Below are 20,570 nucleotides of genomic sequence, written 5' to 3' on the forward strand. Positions count from 1 at the left end.
TATGAAAACATCAGGCCAGGCACTATGGCTCATGCCTGTAATCTCAAGTATTTTGGGAATCCAGGGTGGAAGGATTGCTTGAGCTCAGGAATTCAACACTAGCCTGGGCAACATAGCAAGACCTCACCTCTATTAAAAATAAATTTTAAATCATTTTCTGCAGGATTGGAGGTAAAAAAATAAATAAAATCAGTCATTTGATCAAGTAGTTCACCTATTAGCATTCTTCATAATCACTGTTACTTTAAGACTTATTTCTGCCGTCTTAATTCCTGTATTCCTGTTCTCTGTTTTCCAGTGTTTCTTTTCTTTCTTTTTTTTTGAGATGGAGTCTCGCTCTTGTCACCCAGGCTGGAGTGCAATGGTGTGATCTCAGTTCACTTAAACTTCTGCCTCCCGGGTTCAAGTGATTCTCCTGCCTCAGCCTTCCAAATAACTGGAATTACAGACATGCACCACCACACCTGGCTAATTTTTTTGTATTTTTAGTAGAAATGGGGTTTCACCATGTTGGCCAGGCAGGTCTCAAGCTCCTTACCTCAGGTGATCCACCTGCCCTGGCTCCCAAAGTGCTGGGATTACACGCATGAGCCACCACACTCAGCCTCTTTTCTTTTAAGACACAGTATTGCTCTGTCACCCAGACTAGAGTGCAATGTCACCATCACAACTCACTGTAACTTCGAACTCCTGGGCTCAGGCGATCCTGCCTCTGCCTTTCGAGTAGCTAGGACTACTATGGTGTGTGCCACCATACCTGGCTAACTCTTTTTAATTTTTGTAGAGATGGGATCTCACTGTGTTGGCCAGGCTGGTCTCAAATTCCTGGTCTCAAGCAGTCCTCCAACCTTGGCCTCCCAAAGTGCTGGGATTAAGGTGTAAGCCATTGCAGCTGGCCCTGTTTCTTCTTTTTTCTTTTTTCCTTCTTTACTACCTTCAATTAAATGGTTCAAAGTTAATTCCATTAGTTATGAAGTCTGTGTGCTATTTTTCTGATTCTGGTGGTTATTCCTAACTTAATACCCATACTTAGGTTTGTTTTTTCCCATCAATTTCTAAATTTAATCAGTATCTATATCTCCTTTTCAAAATAGACCAACAATCTAGCATGCTTTTGGCTTCCCTGCCCACCCCCCTCTTTATTTTTCCATCAATTTGTTGTTTCCTAGGATTTGATACCTAGATCATTATACTTCCCACCCCTCCACCCTTTCAATATTGCTTATTTAGATAGCAGATGTTACTAAGCTACTTATTAACCTGCAATTCTCATACCAGATAGGCTCTCTGGAGTTACTCATTATTTTGTTGGAATACTTTCTTCAGGGGTGTTTTCAAAGTATGTCAGTGTATGGTATATTCTTTTGAGGCCTTTTAGATGCTAGAGAACATCGTTATTTCACTCTCACATTGCAGTGAGAATCCAGCTGACTGGATTCTAGGCTTCTAGATATAGAAGCCTAGATTCAAAATTCCTTTTTAATAAATACATTGGATTTATTACTTTAATGTTGCTGTTGAAAAGTCAAATGTGAATGGAATTCTTGTTCCTTTCTAAATGACCTGCTTTTTCTCTCTAGAATTGTTTTCTTTTCTTAAATTTCACTATAATTTGTCAAAGTGTTGATATTTTCCTCTCTATCTCTTTTGTTTGGTGCACAATAAGTCTGTTCAATCTTTCCTTAATTGTGGAGACGTTTTTAGCTGGGCATGGTGGCTCATGCCTGTAATCCCAGCACTTTCAGAGGCCAAGGCGGGCAGATCACTTGAGGTCAGGAGTTCAAGACCAGCCTGGCCAACATGGTCGAACCCCGTCTCCCCCCAAAATACAAAAATTAGCCAGGTGTGGTGGCAGGGCATCTGTAATCTCAGGTACCCAGGAGGCTGAGGCAAGAGAATCACTTGAACCCAAGGAGGCAGAGGTTGCAGTGAGCTGAGATTGCACCACTGCATGCCAGCCTGAGTGACAAAGTGAGACTCCATCCCCCCCACACAAAAAAAAAATTGTGGAAAAATTTTAATTAGCAGTTCTTCAAATATTTAACTTTATTTTTTCCTTTCGTTCTAGGGCTCCCATTAATCACATATTGATATTTGTTTTATTTTTCATGCCCTTTCATTTTTCTCTCATTTTTCCTATTCTTTACTCTTCCCAATGCCTTCTGGGAATGTTTCAAACCACTCTCCGTCTTATTAATTCATTCATCAACTGTATTCATTCAACCCTGAATTAAATAGTTTGTTTCTACTATATCTGATTGGTCCTTTTTTTATAACTCCTTGTCCCTATTTGTTTCCAGTGCCCTCCTACATGCCCTTGAGAATATTTATTAGGATTATTGCAAATTCTTGTTTTCTCTGGCTCATCAGTTCTGCTCCCTCCAGAATTAGTTGTTTAGTTTGTGATCTTGCCTTTCCAGTGCTTTGGGTCTGTATTCCACAGATCTCTCTTTATTTTTTCCATTCCCTCCAGAGTATCAGCTATAGTTTTGTTTTGTTTTGTTTTGTTTTGTTTTGTTTTGAGACGGAGTCTTTTCTGTAGCCCAGGCTGGAGTGCAATGGTGCAAGCTCCGCTCACTGCAAGTCCGCCTCCTGGGTTCACACCATTCTCCTGCCTCAGCCTCCTGAGTAGCTGGGATTTTTTTGTATTTTTAGTAGAGATGGGGTTTCACCGTGTTAGCCAGGATGGTCTCCTGACTTTGTGATCCACCCGCCTCAGCCTCCCAAAGTGCTGGGATTACAAGCCTAAGCCACCACACCCTGCCCAGCTATAGTTTTTATGTTACATTCTGAGTTCCACCTATAGCCCACTTGCTTCTGAGGCATCTCCAGGATGAGATTCAAAGGAGGAAAACCCCAATTGCTGTAAGTTCCCCATCTTGACTCTTGTCTTCACTGCAGCATAAACTACACTTATGGTCCTCAAGATGTAGCCCAATTTGACTGGGCTGTCTTTTTATGTTCAGTAGAATTTGACTACATCACAGAACCACCAAACATTTTCTACTAGTTTGTGGAGAGAATTATCATTTTCTAGAGGTAGGGAAGAGACATTAGTGGCCTCATATGGCAAATAACTATGGAAAATGTAATTATTTCCAAATTTTCTTAGAACCGTAATACTTTGTGATTGTTCTAGTGATTCTTATTTTCCTTCCTTCCTTCCTTGGACCTCTTAAGTATACGCTATATAATTTGATTTTTAATTCAAAAGTTATTAAAATTTTGTTTTGAAGATTTCATAACTAAACTCTAACCAAGATAACTAGAAAAGCCTCCTGGTTTTACAAAACTAGTTTGGATAGTGCTGTTCTAAAAGTATAATAGAAATTGGTGAAATTATTTCTGGCCTGTCTTTATGTTCTTGCTATATCAGTATTTGTATCTTATCAGATACCTTTACATATGTCTAGCCTTTTCTTTCTAACTGACATTAACTTATTCAACAAATATTTGTTGAACACTTGCTGTACTATTGTTCAAGTTGCTAGGTGCAGCTAGAAGTGACAGCTGATAGAACAATTTCTTTAGAGTAGTTTGTGCAGGTTCAAACTTGAAAAATCAGTACCTGGTTTCCATTCAGGCCCTCCTATTGTGCATGGGAACTTGAATCACCTTGGAACTTTTGTATTGATTTCCATAAATGAGAAGTTAGATGAATTGCTTAATAATACCATATGTTTGCAGAAATAAAAGCAAAATCACAGCTTAACAGTGCTGATTTGTGTTTCTTGTTTCTTCTCTGCCTACTTCCTTACCCCATTTTCTTTTCTGACTTGCAGATGAAGGAGCTTCTATGCACCCTTGTGACGATACATACTGTGGCCCTTTTCCAGAATCTGAGCCAGAAGTGAAGGCTGTAGCTAACTTCCTTCGAAAACACAGAAAGCACATTAGGGCTTATCTCTCCTTTCATGCATATGCTCAGATGTTGCTGTATCCCTATTCTTACAAATATGCAACAATTCCCAATTTTAGCTGTGTGGTAAGTATTTGACCCTGTGCATGTGCATCAGGCTTCATGCTGCTTTTCTGAAGCTAAGATGGTTCTAAGTACTAATGATAATGGCAAACAAATGTTTGTGTTATCCTAATAAGTATTTTACATGTATTGATTCATTTATTCTTCATAACAATCATATGAGGCAGCTTTTATTATCCCCACTTTATAGATAAAGAAGCTAGAAGCTAAGAGATTAAGTAATTAGATGGAGAACACACAACTACTAAGTCTCATAGCCAGGATTCAGCCCCAACTCTAGTTCCATAGCTGTTGCTTTTAACCGTAGTGCTGCTTCTCAAAAACAATCCTTTCAAACCTATTTGTATTCTTACCACAGGTTACACAGAAAAGGTCAGGGTGGATTTGATTAGTATCATAGCTCTGGTCATGTATGCAAGGCTGTAATTAACTTTATTGAGTAAACGATTGTTCATAAATTATAGATTGACTCTCATTAGTTAAAAGCAGGTTTTAATTTGTAAGTGCTGTTTGCTTAATGCTACTAAGTCTTTGGGTATGTATCTGACAAGTTAGTACTTGTCTAACAGAATGAACAGACTTTCAGGCTTAAGATTACTTAAAAATGAAAAAGCAGAGTTTCTTTCTCTCCTTATATCAGAAACCCAACAAGCTGTTCACTATGGGGCATCATTCATCACTAAGTGAGTCATTTCAGAGCCTATAGCATCTAAAAGCCTATAAAGTTCAAAAACCAAGAAAAACTAATATACAGTGCTAGAAGTCAGGTGGCACTTACCTTTGGGGAAAAAGGAGGGGGTACAGTGATTGGGAGGAAATTGGGTTGCTGCTGAAGTTCTATTCCTTGACCTGGGTGGTGGTTACATGAATGTGTTCAATTTGTGATCATTTGTCCAGCAATCAACTCAAAAACGGTGTACTCTTCTACATGTATATTTTAGGGCTTTTTTGGCCTCTTGACACCAAATGTGTAATGTCTTTTTCCAGTACCACTTCTCCAACACCACTTGGGTGTCCAACAATTCAATTCCATTTGGTCACTCACTACCCAGAGTTAGCATCAGACTCCACAGGTTTAAGGACTCAGTCCCACACGACTGCCCTCACTTCAGTCACCAGTAGCAAGTAGGGGGTTCCCAAGTTAACCACATTCCTGTCTGACTTGGCTGCAGAATTGCAGGTTCCTACCAGCCCACCTCTCATTTGATAATTCACTAGCATGACTCACAGAGCTCAGGAAAGAGCTTTACATACTATCACCGGTTTTTTTAAGATACACAATTGGCTGGATACAGTGGCTCACTCCTATAATCCCAGTACTTTGGAAGGCCCAGGCAGATGTATCATTTGAGCCCAGACATTTGAGACCAGCCTGCACAACATGGTGAGACCCCCATCTCTACAAAAAAAATTAAAAATTAGCCAGGCATGGTGGTGGCACATACCTGTGGTCCCAGCTACTCAGGAGGCTGGAACAGGAGGATCACTTGAGCTCAGGAGGTCAGGGCTGCAGTGAGTCATGTTCATGCCACTGCCCTGCAGCCACGGAGACAGAGTGAGACCCTATCTTCTCAATCCATCAATCACACAACTCAGGAACCGCCAAATGGAAGAGATGCATAAGCCAAGGTACGGGGGAAGGGGCTCAGGGCTTCTGTGCCTTCTCTGGGTGCATCAACCTCCCAGCACATCAAGTGCTCATTAACCCAAATGCTCTCCAAATCCCGCTGTTTAGGGGTATTCATGGCGATTTCATTATGGAGGTCTAATTGATTAAGTCATTAGCCATTGGAGTTTTTACTCAATCTCTGGCCCCTCTCTTCTCCTCAGAGGGTGAAGGATGGAGCTAAAAGTTCTAACTCTCTAATCACGAAGTTTGGTCTTTCTGGCAGCACCCTGCATCCTGAAGCTACTTAGGGGCCTCCAGCCACAAGTCATCTCATTACCATCCAAAAGACACCCTTAGCACTCTGGAGATTCCAGGAGGTTTTAGAAACTGTGTGCCAAGAACCAGGGACAAGGACCAAATATTTATTTTTTTTATTATACCACAATGTTATACTTGAATTTAAAATTTTATTGAAGAGAATCATTCCCTTTCTCCCTACACCTTAAACTCCAAATCCTGCACCAATTGCTTGGGGTTTTAGGAATTTCTGATCTAGATGTCTAAGACTTTAGGAGGGCCTGGGGAAGACTTATTCTGTCCAAAAAGAGAATTTTGTTCTTGGCCTTCCAAGAATTCTGAGCAAATTCTCCCTCTTTAGAACTATTGTAAAAGTGATAATTATATTCTATACTGCTATTCTTTAGCTGCTCTGTGGGTCAAATATACTTTGTTTTTGTTGCTGCTGCTGCTATAGCTGTTGTTGTGTTGACCTGGCATCCTAACAATTTGTATCACAGTATTCCTATAGGCAAATGTTCAACTTTTCTTACGTGGGCACTGTGTCTGTTTGTATTCATACAGCAGATGATGTGGACTATATAATATATAAAAATTATTGTATGAGGGCCGGGCAGAGTGGCTGACACCTGTAATCCCAGCACTTTGGGAGGCCAAGCCGCCAGGAATTTGAGAGCAGCCTGGGCAACATGGTGAAACCCCATCTCTAAAATAAAAAATATAAAAATTAGCCGGGCCTGGTGGCAGACACCTGTAGTCCCAGCTACTTGGGAGGCTGAGGCAGGATAATCAATTGAACCTGGGAGGTGGAGGTTTGCAGTGAGCCGAGATAGCACCACTGCATTCTAGCCTGAGCAACAGAGTAAGACTCCGTCTTAAAAAAAAAAAAAATTATCATAGGAGAATGTTCTTCGTATTTTAAGTTTATCTTCCCACTTTAAGTTAAGCCTATTTTCCTTTGTCTTGGATTGGAAGATGTGGCATAAAATAGATCATTAGTGCCTGTAATCCCAGCACTTTGGGAGGCCCAGGCTGGAGGATTACTTGGGCCTAGGAGTTCAAGAACATCCTGATTAATGTAGTGAGACCTCATCTCTACAAAATATTTTTAAAAATTAGCCAGGCATAGTGGTACATACCTGTAGTCCCAGCAACTCAGGAGGCAGAGGTGAGAGGATTGCTTGAGTCCAGGAGGCAGAGGTTACAGTAAGCTAAGGTTGTGCTACTGCACTCCGGCCTGGGTGATAGAGTGAGACCCTGTCTCAAAGAAAGGAAAAAAAAAAAAAAAAGGATGAATTTGCCTCCCCGTGGACATCTGGCAATGTCTAGAGACATGTTTCATTGGCACAACAGGGTTGGGGGATGCTACTGGCATCTAGCAGGTATAGGCCAAGGATGCTGCTAAACACCCTACAGTGCACAGGACAGAACCCACAGCAAAGAATTATTCAGTCTAAGATGTCAACAATGCCATTGTTGAGAAATCCTGGAGAGAGTTAATCATAAACTTGGTCACTAAAATCATGATTATAATTCTCAGGAACTAGACAGTCCCTGAATGTTAAGCAGAAACCATTAAATTTGATTAAAATTGTTTAAAAATATTCCATCAATATGTAAGATTCAGTATTTCTGGCAATGTTTTTTAAGTCATTAAGTTGCTTTAAATATGGAAATATTTAAATAAAAATGTACACCATTTTGGGAGGCCAAGGCAGGCAGATCACCTGAAGTCAGGAGTTTGAGACCAGCCTGGCCAACATGGTGAAACCCCATCTCTACTAAAAATACAAAAATTAGCCAGGCGTGGTCACGGGTACCTGTAATCCCAGCTACTGGATTAGCTGAGGCAGGAGAATCGCTTGAACCTGGTAGGCAGAGGTTGCAGTAAGCCAAGATCACGCCATTTTACTCCAGCCTGGGCGACAAGAGCAAAACTCTGTCTAAAAAAAAATATATATATATATATATACACACACACATGTACACACATACACACACACACACACACACACACCATTTACTTAGCTGAGGACCAATAACTGATGTCTAGGTACTTTTTGACAATTGGAAACAGGATAGAGTAGAGAAAAGAGGAATCACTTCAGTAAGTCCTTTCAATTAGGTGTCTAGCTGTGGCCCCCTGTAAAATAATTCTTTGAAAAAATGATGGAGTTTTGTTTTTGTGGAGAGATCACATCTAAACCCTACTCAACATGCACCAGTACCCAAGTGGCAGAGGTGCAGTGAGCTCAAAAGGCTAAAACTGTGCCTCTCCTTTGTGTAAATAGGCAAAGTGATTTTTTTTTTTTTTAGATTTGTTTGCCTTGGGTTTAGTCAGCCTAAATAATGAGAAGCAAAGTTCTCTCACTAGCAGAGTGCAATAATCTTCTAAATGTAGAAATATCTGTCCTTGCCATGGAATGTTGCTGAGACCATTGGAGAAGATGTTAAAATCTTAGAACAATCTCCATAAAGGTATTTAATTATGGTGTTTATATTCCTTTTCTGTTGGCTCCCATGAGAAGAATGTCGTCATCAGTGAGATCAATAGTAAATAGTCTGCCAGCTTCTGGAGCCTGGTCCCTGAATATCCACAAATGGTGACATTTGCTGCAAATACTGCCTCATGCATTTCTGAGCTGAATGAGGACAGCAAACTGAAACTCAGTCCAGTACACACCACCATGTTGTCCGGAGTGCTCCAATTTAAGTATTAAATTATTCATAAGCAAGTTGAAATGGGAGAGTTGTATTCTGGTTTCAGCATTCTTCTTTTCCTCTCACTTGTCATATAATACTTCTCTAACTCCTTGTTGAAACCAGTGTTTTTATACCATATTTAAAGGATAGTGAGTATCATTCTAGTTCATGTTAGAATATGCATCTTTTAGTATTTCGATTGTGTTGAATATTTTTCCTAATTTTTTCCATTGGTAGGAAAAGTTCACCTTAGACTTTCTGCCTCTTAGCAGTACTTGTCTAACCTCTGTGGGAGGCATATGTAACCTTATAAGTCATGAGCATTCTGAAATTGTTTCCATTCCCAGTGAGGATAAGCAAATAGCGTAAGAGAAGTCATTCTTACTGAATTAAAGGGTTTCTTAATTGATTCAGATGTGTTCTAAATACCTTGTACATACCCAGTGAAAAGTATACTTATCTTAATACTCTTTCAGATTTATGCTTATTCAACATTCATATAAGAAATATTGATCAAGCATCTGTTGTATACAGGCATATTGCTAAGTACTGATTGTGAGCTATGACTGAGACTGACATGGTCCCTGCCCTGCCAAGTATTTTGTAACTTATAGAAATAGGTGTCCCTGGCCGGGTGCAGTGGCTCACGTCTGTAATACCAGCACTTTGGGAGGCCAAGATGGGCCGATCACAAGGCCAGGAGATCTAGACCATCCTGGCTAGCATGGTGAAACTCCACCTATACTAAGAATACAAAAAATTAGCCAGGCATGGTGGCACATGCCTGTAGTCCCAGCAACTCAGGAGGCTGAGGCAGGAGAATCACTTGAACCCGGGAGGCAGAGGTTTCAGTGAGCTGAAATTGCGCCACTGCACTCCAGTGTGAGCGATAGAGCGAGACTCCGTCTCAAAAAAAAAAAGAAAGAAAAAATAGGTGTCCTTGAACCAAAGTGAAGAGAATAGAACACTAAGTCAGCCTCAGAAAATATGAGTACTTAGCTCAACCACTCTGCATACCCATTTAACCTTGCTGAGCCTTCCTTCTCTCAACTATAAAATAGAAATATTATTGATCACTGGTTTGTTGTGAGATCAATGAAATGTGTTCTAAAACATGTCGCAAAATGTAGTGTGTGACATAAGAGTAATATAATATTATTAATGAATATAGATCTTAACCAATGAAGCCATCTGTTGATGACCGATAAGGCTCAAACAACATAGCAGTGTATGTAAAAAGTTTCAATGCAACAATATATAAAATTTCTCCATTTTCCCTCGTAGGAATCTGCAGCCTATAAAGCTGTGAATGCACTTCAGTCAGTATATGGGGTACGATACAGATATGGACCAGCCTCCACAACATTGTGTAAGTTTCCTGCGTACATTGTGTTAGAATCCTCTCTCTTGAACCAATATCCTGTATGATTTCCTTTTAGAAGGGAGAAAGTGTGTTCTCCCTAAAGTAAAATTTTTGACTATCAAATTAGCTGAGGAAAATAGGAGTTTATATCTGATTAGTTTTACACAGCTTGACAGAAATCACTCTACCCATTTAAACAAATTCAAAGCAGAGAATATGCTAAGCGTGCAGTAATGACTGCAAGCTCAGTTGAGATCTTATGACAGTAGAACATACCAAAATGGGCTCCTTAAGCAATTCTAACTACTACAAGGGTGGAAACGGGCCATGGGAAGATAATGAAGTAAATGTTTCAGCCCTACAACTGCTTCCCTTTTACTCCTTTCTGCCACTGTTCTTGTTATGAAATGCTGTTTCTTATGTAGCACCTTCCATTGAATTATCCCTTAAAAGGTGATTTTAAAGTATTTCTTTTTTTACATGGAGAAAAATGTATAGTGGAGCCAGAGATCACTTCCAATCCCCCGTCACCTCCCATCTTTCACTCCAAGTAGGCCCTGCAGCTGAATCTAGAAACCAAATTGACACCACGCAGGTTAAACAAGAGAAAAGTATACAAATTTTATTAATTCTATGTGTACAGGATCTTCACAACAGAGTGAAGTCCAAAGAGGTGGCCAAAGCAAGATGATTTTATACTTTTTGGACAAGGAATGATAAATTTGAGAATAGATAACAGGACAAAAAAAATCTGGCTAAGGGCAGTAAATTTTCTAGGGAAATAGGAAATCAATAGGGGGTATGTAAAACCAATGGAAGATAGGGGTTACTTTGTTGAGTATATTTAGGCCCGCTGCAGCCTTGAATTCCAAGTCTGTGGTGATAAAGGGCTATTTTCTCACCCTTCTCATAGTGAGAATACCCCTCCTAGAGGAATCTTCACTGTTTGCTGCGTGCAGGAAGAAACAAGTCGGCTTACCCTTTCTGTAGCTACAATCTCCAATGTTTTCAACAATTAATATACCGATCTGGCTTATTTAGGGATGGCACGTCCTTCCAAGTGGGTATATGGCAAGAACTTAAACAAAGAATCATAATATATGCATTCTAGTCCTAATTCTGCCAGGTCTGTCAACCAGGCCAAGGTATTTATTAATCCTGGGCCTCAGTTTCCACAACTGTAACAAGAATTGGATTCTGGGCCTTTTAAACTCTAAAATGTATTCACTATATGACTTGGAAAATCTAGTAAGAAATCATGTATATATGAATGTGTGTACAAATGAAGGTAAACACACACATGTTGTATGTATATGTGTAGGTAGTGACATCTGATTATGCTTCTAAGTAGCAAAATTCTCCTTGACTTCTTTAATCTACCTATCATTGTATTCCTAATATTTTACCACTCACTTTCTTCAGCCTTCAGAGTAAACACTCGGTTTGTCAATTAACATTGACAAATAAGTTTATTCTAATAATGAGAATGTCAGGAGTATCAATAGTTTTATTTATTTTTTCAAAGTCCATGATCATTGGTCTCATGTTGACCTTTTTAGAACTGGTTTTCAGTGGCCACCTTGAAAGGGAAAAAAAACTGTATTTTAAAAATCATATTACCAATTAATGCCAACATAATATATATAAACAATTTTTAAACATTAATTTTTTTAGATCTTACTGTTTACCTTTTCAACTTTGTATAGAGGCACAGTCAGAGTATTACATTTACTGAGAACAACCTATTACCACAGGAATGAGGTAGTCGGCCAGGTTCTGTGGCTCATGCCTGTAATCCTAGCACTTTGGGAGGCCAAAGCAGTTGCATCATCTGAGGTCAGGAGTTCGAGACTAGCCTGGCCAACATGGCAAAACCCCTTCTCTACTAAAAAGACAAAAATTAGCCAGGCATGGAGGCATATGCCTGTAATCCCAGCTACTCAGTTGGCTGAGGCGGGAGAATCGCTTGAACCAGGGAAGCAGAGGTAGGGAGCACCTGTAATCACAGCTAATTGGGAGGCTGAGGCGGGAGAATCTCTTGAACCCCAGGAGCAGAGATTGCAGTGAGCCAAGATGGTGCCATTGTGCTCCAGCCTGGGTGACAGAGCGAGACTCCGTTTCAAAAAAAAAAAAAAGAAATGAGGCTGTCACATCACCATGATGTAACTGTTGGCACATGTTGTCTCTGACTTGGCTACTATGACTACTATTTGTAGTTCCAATGTACTCTAACCAGAGGGACACTGAAGCCACAGCCTATTTTCTGTCCTTAACTGAAGCAAAGGGAATCTGAGAAACAGTCATTTTAATTGTCATCTTTATATAATAATTCCATCTCTGGCCTGGCACGGTGGCTCACGCCTATAATCCCAGCACTTTGGAAGGTCGAGGTGGGTGGATCACCTGAGCAGGAGTTCAAGACCAGCCTGGCCAACATGGTGAAACCCTGTCTCTACTAAAACTACAAAAAATTAGCTTGGTATGGTGAGGGGCGCCTGTAATCCCAGCTACTTAGTTGACTGAGGCAGGAAAATCGCCTGAACCAGGAGGACAGAGGTTGCAGTGTGTCAAGATCGCACCACTGCACTCCAGCCTGGGTGACAGAGGGAGACTCTGGCTCAAGAAAAAATAACAATAATAATAATAATTCCATCTCTAACTTGTCCTAGGAAAAATAGCATAAAAGCAATATTTTTTGAGTAAATGACCATGCTTTGAAAATTTAATGATAATAATAGTAGGATTATCTCAAGCTGGATTATATAAATTTCAGGAAAAATGTATACAAAGGTTTTTCCATGAAACATTTATCATTTAATGAATTATTATTAAAAGCCTGTTAGACTAAAAACTACATATGCACTTGGGGGTATAAAGAGGCAAAATAATAACAGTTAATATATCTTGAGTACTTTCAAGTGATTTATTACTTTATTTAATTTTCCCAACAACCCTATGCTATGCAGGTACTGTATTATCATCAGTCTCTTTTTCAAAAAGGGAGACTGAGGCACAGAGAAGTTACTCACTATGTGGTGGGATCAGATACAGCCCAGGCTGCAGGGTACGTCTAGTTCCCTGCTTTCAACTCTGTGCTGAAAAGCTAAAGAGTGTAAGGTCACAGGAGCCAGAAGGAGAGAGTAGCCAGAGGGCTTGTCAGCTGTGTTAAAGGCTGTGGAGACACTGAAAGTGGGATCTGAGGGGAAAACAAAAAAACAGAAAAAGAGGCTAGACCTGCGGTCATTGGTAATCTTCAAAAAGGAAGTTTAATACACGGGTAGAGGCAATAGCCAGAATGAAAGTGGTTGAGGATGTAGACACAGTATATATAGGTTCTCCCTCGGGTTCTAAAGCAAAAGAAAGAGGAAAAAGAAGAGGGTAACCAAGGGCATATGGTAGGGTAATGTGAAGGAAGTGCTGTAGGAAAGGGGTCCTTGAGTACTTGGACCAATGCAGATGCATAATTAATAGCACAAAGTCATGGAAAAGGGCGTTTTACTACCAGAGACGACAATAACCAACAGTATCAAGGGGTGACACATGTGAAAGACAGGGAGCATTTCTTCCTCTGAGCTCAAAGGGGGAAAGTCAGAGGGCTCTAATGTCAGTAGAGGAGGCAATGGGGCAATCATCTACAGCTGCAGTCCCCAACCTTTTTGGCACCAGGGACTGGTTTCATGGAAGACAGTTATTCCACAGACAGTGGTGGGGTGGGGGAGGGATGGTTTTGGGATGATTCAAGTGCATTACATTTGTTGCGCACTTTATTTCCATTATTATTACATTGTAATATATAATGAAATAATTATATAATTCACCATAATGTAGAATCATTGGGAGCCCTGAGCTTGTTTTCCTGCAACTAGACAGTCCCATCTAGGGGTGATGGGAGACAGTGACAGATCATCAGGCATAAGATTCTTAAAAGGAGCGCACAACCTAGATCCCTCACATGTGCAGTTCAGGATAGGGCTCATGCTCTTATGAGAATCTAATGCTGCCACTGATCTGATAAGAGGCAGAGCTCAGGCGGTAATGCAAGTGATAGTGAGTGGCTGTAAATACAGGTGAAGCTTCACTGGCTCACCCACCACTCACCTCCTACTGTGCAGCCCAAGTTCTAACAGGCCACGGACCGGTACCAATGCATGGAACTTATAGAGCACACCAGTACCGGTCTGTGGCCTGGGGGTTTGGACCCCTGATCTAGAGTAGTGGGACGGTGTAGAGTGAAGATGAGAAGAGAATGGGAAAGTTTCAGTAAGCCAACTAGAAAAGGAACCTAGAGCAGCATGGGGGCAGAAAGAGACTTCAGTAACGAGGTAGTGTGACTTCATAGGATCTCTGCTCAGCAAAGACTTTCTCTAGCTCCCTCACCTAGCGGAAGCAGAGAAACTGGGCCAGGGATTGAGGATGAGCCAAACAAAGGCAGAAAAAGGACAGGAATCAGGCATGTTGAGGGTCTGGAGAGAAATTCAGTGAAATAAATGACCATGGCCAACTAGAGAATCAAATGAAACTACAAGAAAACAGGGAGGAATCTGGAAACTACCAATCTAAGTAAAGGCACAGAATAGGTTAGGCCGGAGTGGAAACACAGGGAGGTGGAAGAAATAGGAGGTTTTCTGGGGCCAGGAGCAGTGGCTCACACCTGTAATCCCAGCACTTTGGGAGGCCAAGGCGGGAGGATCAATTGAGCCCAGGAGTTCAAGACCAACATAGCCAACATGGTAAAACCCTGTCTCTACTACAAATACAAAAATCAGCTGGGCATGGTGGTGAGTCCCTGTAATCCCAGATACTTGGGAGGCTGAGGCAGGAGAATCACGGGAACCCAGGAGGCAGAGGTTGCGGTGAGCCAAGATCGTGACACTGCACTCCAGCCTGGGTGACAGAGTGAGACTCCATCTCAAAAAATAAAAAAAATTTAAAAAAACGTTTCTGGGAACACAATTTCAGTATTCTAGACATTGAAGTAGAGAAGAACTGAGTGATAACTAAAAACAAAAAGAGTTCCCAGTATAGGTTGTTTGTAGGTGAATAAAGTGGGGATGAACATAAATGTTTTTGGAATTGAGGTTGAGAAATTTTGAGGTCTTCATGCTGGTAAGGCATTCACACGTAGACTGGATCCTTAAAGATGGTTGAAGGGATGATTTATAAGTTCCATGCACCAGATGCCAAGGAGCTCCTGTTAAATCATTCTTATTGAAACAGTATTTAATTGGAAGGATTTAGTAAAGCTTAATAAGCAGATACTATACAGTATATACATTTACAAAATTATACCAACTCTTTAGTGAGGCTGATCTTTTTTTTGTTTTAACTTTTAGATGTGAGCTCTGGTAGCTCAATGGATTGGGCCTACAAAAATGGAATACCTTATGCATTTGCTTTCGAACTACGTGACACTGGGCATTTTGGATTTTTACTCCCAGAGATGCTCATCAAACCCACCTGTACAGAAACTATGCTGGCTGTGAAAAATATCACAATGCACCTGCTAAAGAAATGTCCCTGAGACAGCCCAAGGCTCAGGTCAACTGCCATAGGATTCTGAGCAAGGCCTACTTGGGCCTGGATAGAAACTGTTTTCAAAGAGAAGGGCAGCTGCTTAGAGCGAACATATCTATGGACTTTAAAAAGACCCCACACAATTTGACTTTGTGGCAATAGAAAACAATAAAAAATAGGGCATAGCCTGCTTTATTATAAGAAAAAGTATCCATTTTCTATCCCTGTAGAGTCTTATTTGATTATGGTGGGAGGGAATATTTTCAAATTTCCCATTTCTCAAGAAATGTACAAATTAATTGAGGATTTCTCTTCAATAAATTTCATGTTCTCAATTAAGATCTAGGCTAGTAATGATGTTTAATTACTTGGTTTGCATTGGAAATGGAAAATTATGAAATGGAAAAAGCCAACTATGTTTCTTAATATAATAAACATAGGCCGGGAGCGGTGGCTCACGCCTGTAATCCCAGGAATTTGGGCTGAGGCGGGCGGATGATGAGGTCAAGAGATCAAGACCATACTGGCTAACATGGTGAAACCCCATCTCTACTAAAAATACAAAAATTAGCTGGACATGGTGGCGCACGCCTGTAGTCCCAGCTACTTGGGAAACTGAGGCAGGAGAATCGCTTGAACCCAGGAGGCGGAGGCTGCAGTGAGCTGAGATCGCACAACAGAGCAATACTCCATCTCATATATATATAACATAAAATTTATTAGAACCTTAGATTATTCACTTCTTCATTTCCTTGGTATTAGGTGCACCATATATGAATAAAAATATAGCAAGACAGAGCAATGTATGTTTAGACTCTGAGAATGCCATTTAAAAAAAAATAAGTAAACATTAATTAAAGTGCAGGCACAGAATTAAGAGCTTTACACTAATCATCTCACTCATTCCCCACAATAGTACAATACTATGAGGTATAAACTATCCTCATTTTTCTTTTTTTCTTTTTTTTTTTTTTTTTTTTTTTTTGAGACAGAGTCCCGCTCTGCCGCCCAGGCTGGAGTGCAGTGGCCGGATCTCAGCTCACTGCAAGCTCCGCCTCCCGGGTTTATGCCATTCTCCTGCCTCAGCCTCCCAAGTAGCTGGGACTACAGGCGCCCACCACCTCGCCCGGCTAGTTTTTTGTATTTTTCAGTAGAGACGGGGTTTCCCCATGTTAGCCAGGATGGTCTCGATCTCCTGACCTTGTGATCCACCCGTCTCGGCCTCCCAAAGTGCTGGGATTACAGGCTTGAGCCACCACGCCCGGCCCTCATTTTTCAAATGAGGACATTGAGGCTTAGAAATATATTTAAAATCATAGACTTCCATTTCTAGGGCAATGACAAGGTAGGTATCTGGACTGCTGGAAATAACTAAAACTTCTAGACAAAATATCATATTTTAGGCCAAGCACAGTGGCTCATACCTATGATCCCAACACTTTGGGAGGCCAAGGTAGGAAGATCACTTGAGCCCAGGAATTCAAGATCAGCCTGGGCAACATGGTGAAACCCCATCACTACATGATATAGAAGAAAAAAAAATAAAAATCAGTCAGGCATGCACATGCCTGCAGTCCCAGCTACCTGGGAGGCTAAGGCGGGAGGATCACTTGAGCCTGGAAAGGCTGAGGCTGCAGTGAGCTATGATTGCACCACTGCACTCCAGCCTGGGCAACAGAGTGAGACCCTGTCTCAAAAAAAGGAAGAAAAAATATATGTAATTTTTAAAAAATCATCTTAAAGTTATCAGACAAAAAAGAAAATCCACGCCAGCCAGCTATCGAGTGAAGAAATCTAGAAAGGCAAGTGCACCACTGTTATCCTGAGAGTGTTTGTCAAACCAGCTGAGTGTGGGCATTTTGAGGAACGGAGCCAGAGAGCCAAGCCCAGGGCTACCGCAAGTTGGGAAGTCTAATAAATTCTCCTTCTACCAGAATTCTGGGATTCCAAAGAATGATACCTCCAGTGTAAGGGTAAATTAGAAATAAGCCTCCATAGTACTTCTAATGGGCCACAAGAAAAATTGACCATTTCAAATTTTGGCAAGAGTGGAGAAGAGAGAAATTGCCACTGAGAATTTGGAACCATGAGGCAGCCTCACACAAGTTTGTGGTCCAAAATCAGACTATCTAAATGGTCTGATAAACCTCTAGCCAAGAATTTAATTCAGTTTAATCCCAGACTGGCAATACCCCCCAAGCATTTGGTACAAGCAAATACAAATCCTCTCAGAGGATTTGCCTGACCAGAGCATATCATGAACACCAGGATAAAGAGATGAGCCTAAAAACTTCTAGGGTGTTGGGGGGTGGAGGACACAGACAACATAATGAGGACTAGAGTAGCGTGCAGCTGCTCAACAGCACCATTATAGCTGAAAGGCAATGGAGAAATGCCTTCAGAGTTTTTGAGGAAAAATTAGACAAAAAAAAAAATCTAAACTTAGAAAAATTGTCATTGAATTGTAAGGGTAGAATCTCAACATTTTCATAGAAGTGAGGCCCTAAGTTACTTACCTTTCTCAGGAAAACCCTGGAGAATGTGATCTACCAAAAAGAGGGAGTATAGCAAGAGAAAGACAAAGGATTTAGGAACACAGGGAAACCAATAAAAACATCTGAAGATCGCGTTGAACGGATCTACAGGTAGTAGCTATATGTCAAACTTACAGAACAACTAACTTGGGGTAGCAGGAGGAGAACTGAAGACTTCAGATGAAATTTCTCAAGATAAATATGCAACAGATAGAACATTTAAACATGTTCAAAGGCCATTTTTACTTACATTAGAGAACCATGGTATGAATGAGTAATAAAAGCACACAAAACCAAGCAAATAAAAAAAAATGTATTTATTAACTAGTGGAAACAATGGGTTATACAAGAGAAGAAATAGAATCATGATGTACTCTGTGACTTAGCTATAAATAATACTTATATAATCAAAATAATATTAGCCCTAGATATTAATTTAACCAAAAATTATGATATAAATATATCAGAAGGATAGGAGGAACTGAAATGTATGCAAGAATGCAGGAAGAGGAGGTATAGGAGGGTAAATCCTCATCTTCCATAGAAGGAAGTCAATAGACAAAAAAAAAAAGGAAGTCAATGGACAAAAAGACTGAAAAATCAGGAAGTATCTATATATGTATGTTATTTAGAAATAAGAAAGAAAATACTAGAAGAAATAACTAAAAAGATTTAAAATACCAGGCAATGAGAGGGAATAAGTAAGGAGTAAATAATTGTAATTAGTAAGACGAGATGAAACAAAATACTTGTTTTAAGTATTAGCCTTACCATATTATTTAACTTTTTTGTAATATTGTTTTTATTTTGTAATATTGATATATACATACCAAAGAGTATACTCCTTTTAAAGGAAAATAATTTTTAAAAACCAACTCCCAACTACTCACCACTCAATTGTTCTGATGTTTATAAAATATATCAAAATTAAATTGAAAAGAAATATCAAGTGATATTATATGCAGAGTGCTTAGCACGGAAACTAGAATATTGTAGTCAGTATATCATTGTTTGTCTATGTTTTATCAATCTTAGTTATCTTTTTATTTTGTAGTCCTAGTTATATATCTGTAGGAATGGATCTCAGGCAGTTTTGAGGCTTGGTCCTGCTAAGGAGTACTACACCTGGGAATTTAAACTTCAGTTCATGCCATCTGTGGAATTCATCCTTCCATCTCAAATGATCTGGGGTGGGGGGTTGTATTATATTAGCTATTTCTACCAGGTATAATAGGCAAAAACCAAAATGTCCAGAACAATCCTGAGGGCTGGAGGCTTGTGAAGACCTTGAAGAATGGAAAGGTGCTGCTCCTCAATGGACCTGACAAGATGCACAGCAATTCAGCTAGTGCCTGGTGGCCTTCCAGGACACTTGATGCCAGGAGACTTTCCCCTCTGGTTGGGAGCGTGCTGCCATAGTGCCTGCTCTGAGAGCTGCCTGCTTCCAGATCCTTTGCAGGTATCCACTAATGTCTTTCCAGCAAATGTCATCACTCTTGTGACACACTCTTGTGATAACAAAACAATAGTCAACTCGGGTATTCAGGGGAAACAAAAATCAAAGAATTTACAAATGATACCACCAAATTTTTTTTTTTTTTTTTTTTTTTTTTTTTTTTTTTTGAGACAGAATCTTGCTCTGTCGCCCAGGCTGGAGTGCAGTGGCACTATCTTGGCTCACTGCAACCTCTGCCTCCCGGGTTCAAGCTATTCTCCTGCCTCAGCCTCCCAAATAGCTGTGACTACAGGCATGCGTCACCACGCCTGGCTAATTTTTGTGGGTTTTTTTTTAGTAGAGACAGGGTTTTGCCATATCAGCCAGGCTGGTCTCAAACTCCTGGCCTCAAGTGATCCACCCACCTTGGCCTCCCAAAGTGCTGGGATTACAGGCATGAGTCACTACACCCAGCCCCAAATTTGGTTTTCATTATATTTTTAATTTTCATCCTTACCAAATCTATGTAATAAGGTCTGTTAGCAAGTTAATGCCAAAAACTAAAATGCATGTTCTTTTATTTGGCCCTGCACATCACGTAGTATTAGTGCTAAGAGTATTTTTTTCAAAGCCAAAATAAGGCAACAGAAAATATAAAATCTGAATAATCCACAAACTGCAGGGCATATAGTTTCTTTATTATTCATATATACATTCAAGATGAAATTTTGCCTTGATGAACCTCATGCAAATTCTTTTCAATGATTACTCTCACGTTTCAGTAGTTCCGTATGTATTTTATGGCTCATATTCTATAAGAGAGTATTTTAGTATTTATGGGCTATTTTCATTTTTAATCTTTTTAAATGAAGCCACAAAATATACTGTGGAATGATTTATGTTTAAGGCATTCTGCTAGTTGCTGTGTCTGAGGAACAAAAGTGTTATATTTATGTCAATACTTAAGAATAAAAAGGTTTACTTCAACTAAAAACGGCATATGCACTTTTAAAAATAGTTCAGCAAGATACTTTTTTCCTCACTATTATAAAAAAGTAATTTCATAAATTCTGGTTATATTGAGTTTAAATTTTCAGCTTCTTCAGTTTTAGCAAGTATTTTAGTTTCTTAGG

At 40.0% G+C, this 20,570-nt stretch overlaps 1 protein-coding gene across 2 annotated transcripts in view; it reads left to right on the plus strand.

Moving 5' to 3' along the window:
* CPA6 (carboxypeptidase A6) overlaps positions 1-15,806 on the plus strand; it is a 311,803-nt gene extending 295,997 nt beyond the window's left edge. For both annotated transcript variants that reach the window (XM_050800279.1, XM_050800281.1), the window contains exons 9-11: positions 3,783-3,985; positions 9,876-9,960; positions 15,288-15,806. In XM_050800279.1, the coding sequence (XP_050656236.1) occupies positions 3,783-3,985; positions 9,876-9,960; positions 15,288-15,475 (476 nt within the window). In that variant the 3' untranslated portion in view covers positions 15,476-15,806. The remainder of the gene's footprint in view (positions 1-3,782; positions 3,986-9,875; positions 9,961-15,287) is intronic.
* Positions 15,807-20,570: the final 4,764 nt, after the last annotated feature.

Source organism: Macaca thibetana, chromosome 8 (assembly GCF_024542745.1).
Source record: "Macaca thibetana thibetana isolate TM-01 chromosome 8, ASM2454274v1, whole genome shotgun sequence".
Taxonomy (NCBI): Eukaryota; Metazoa; Chordata; class Mammalia; order Primates; family Cercopithecidae; genus Macaca; species Macaca thibetana.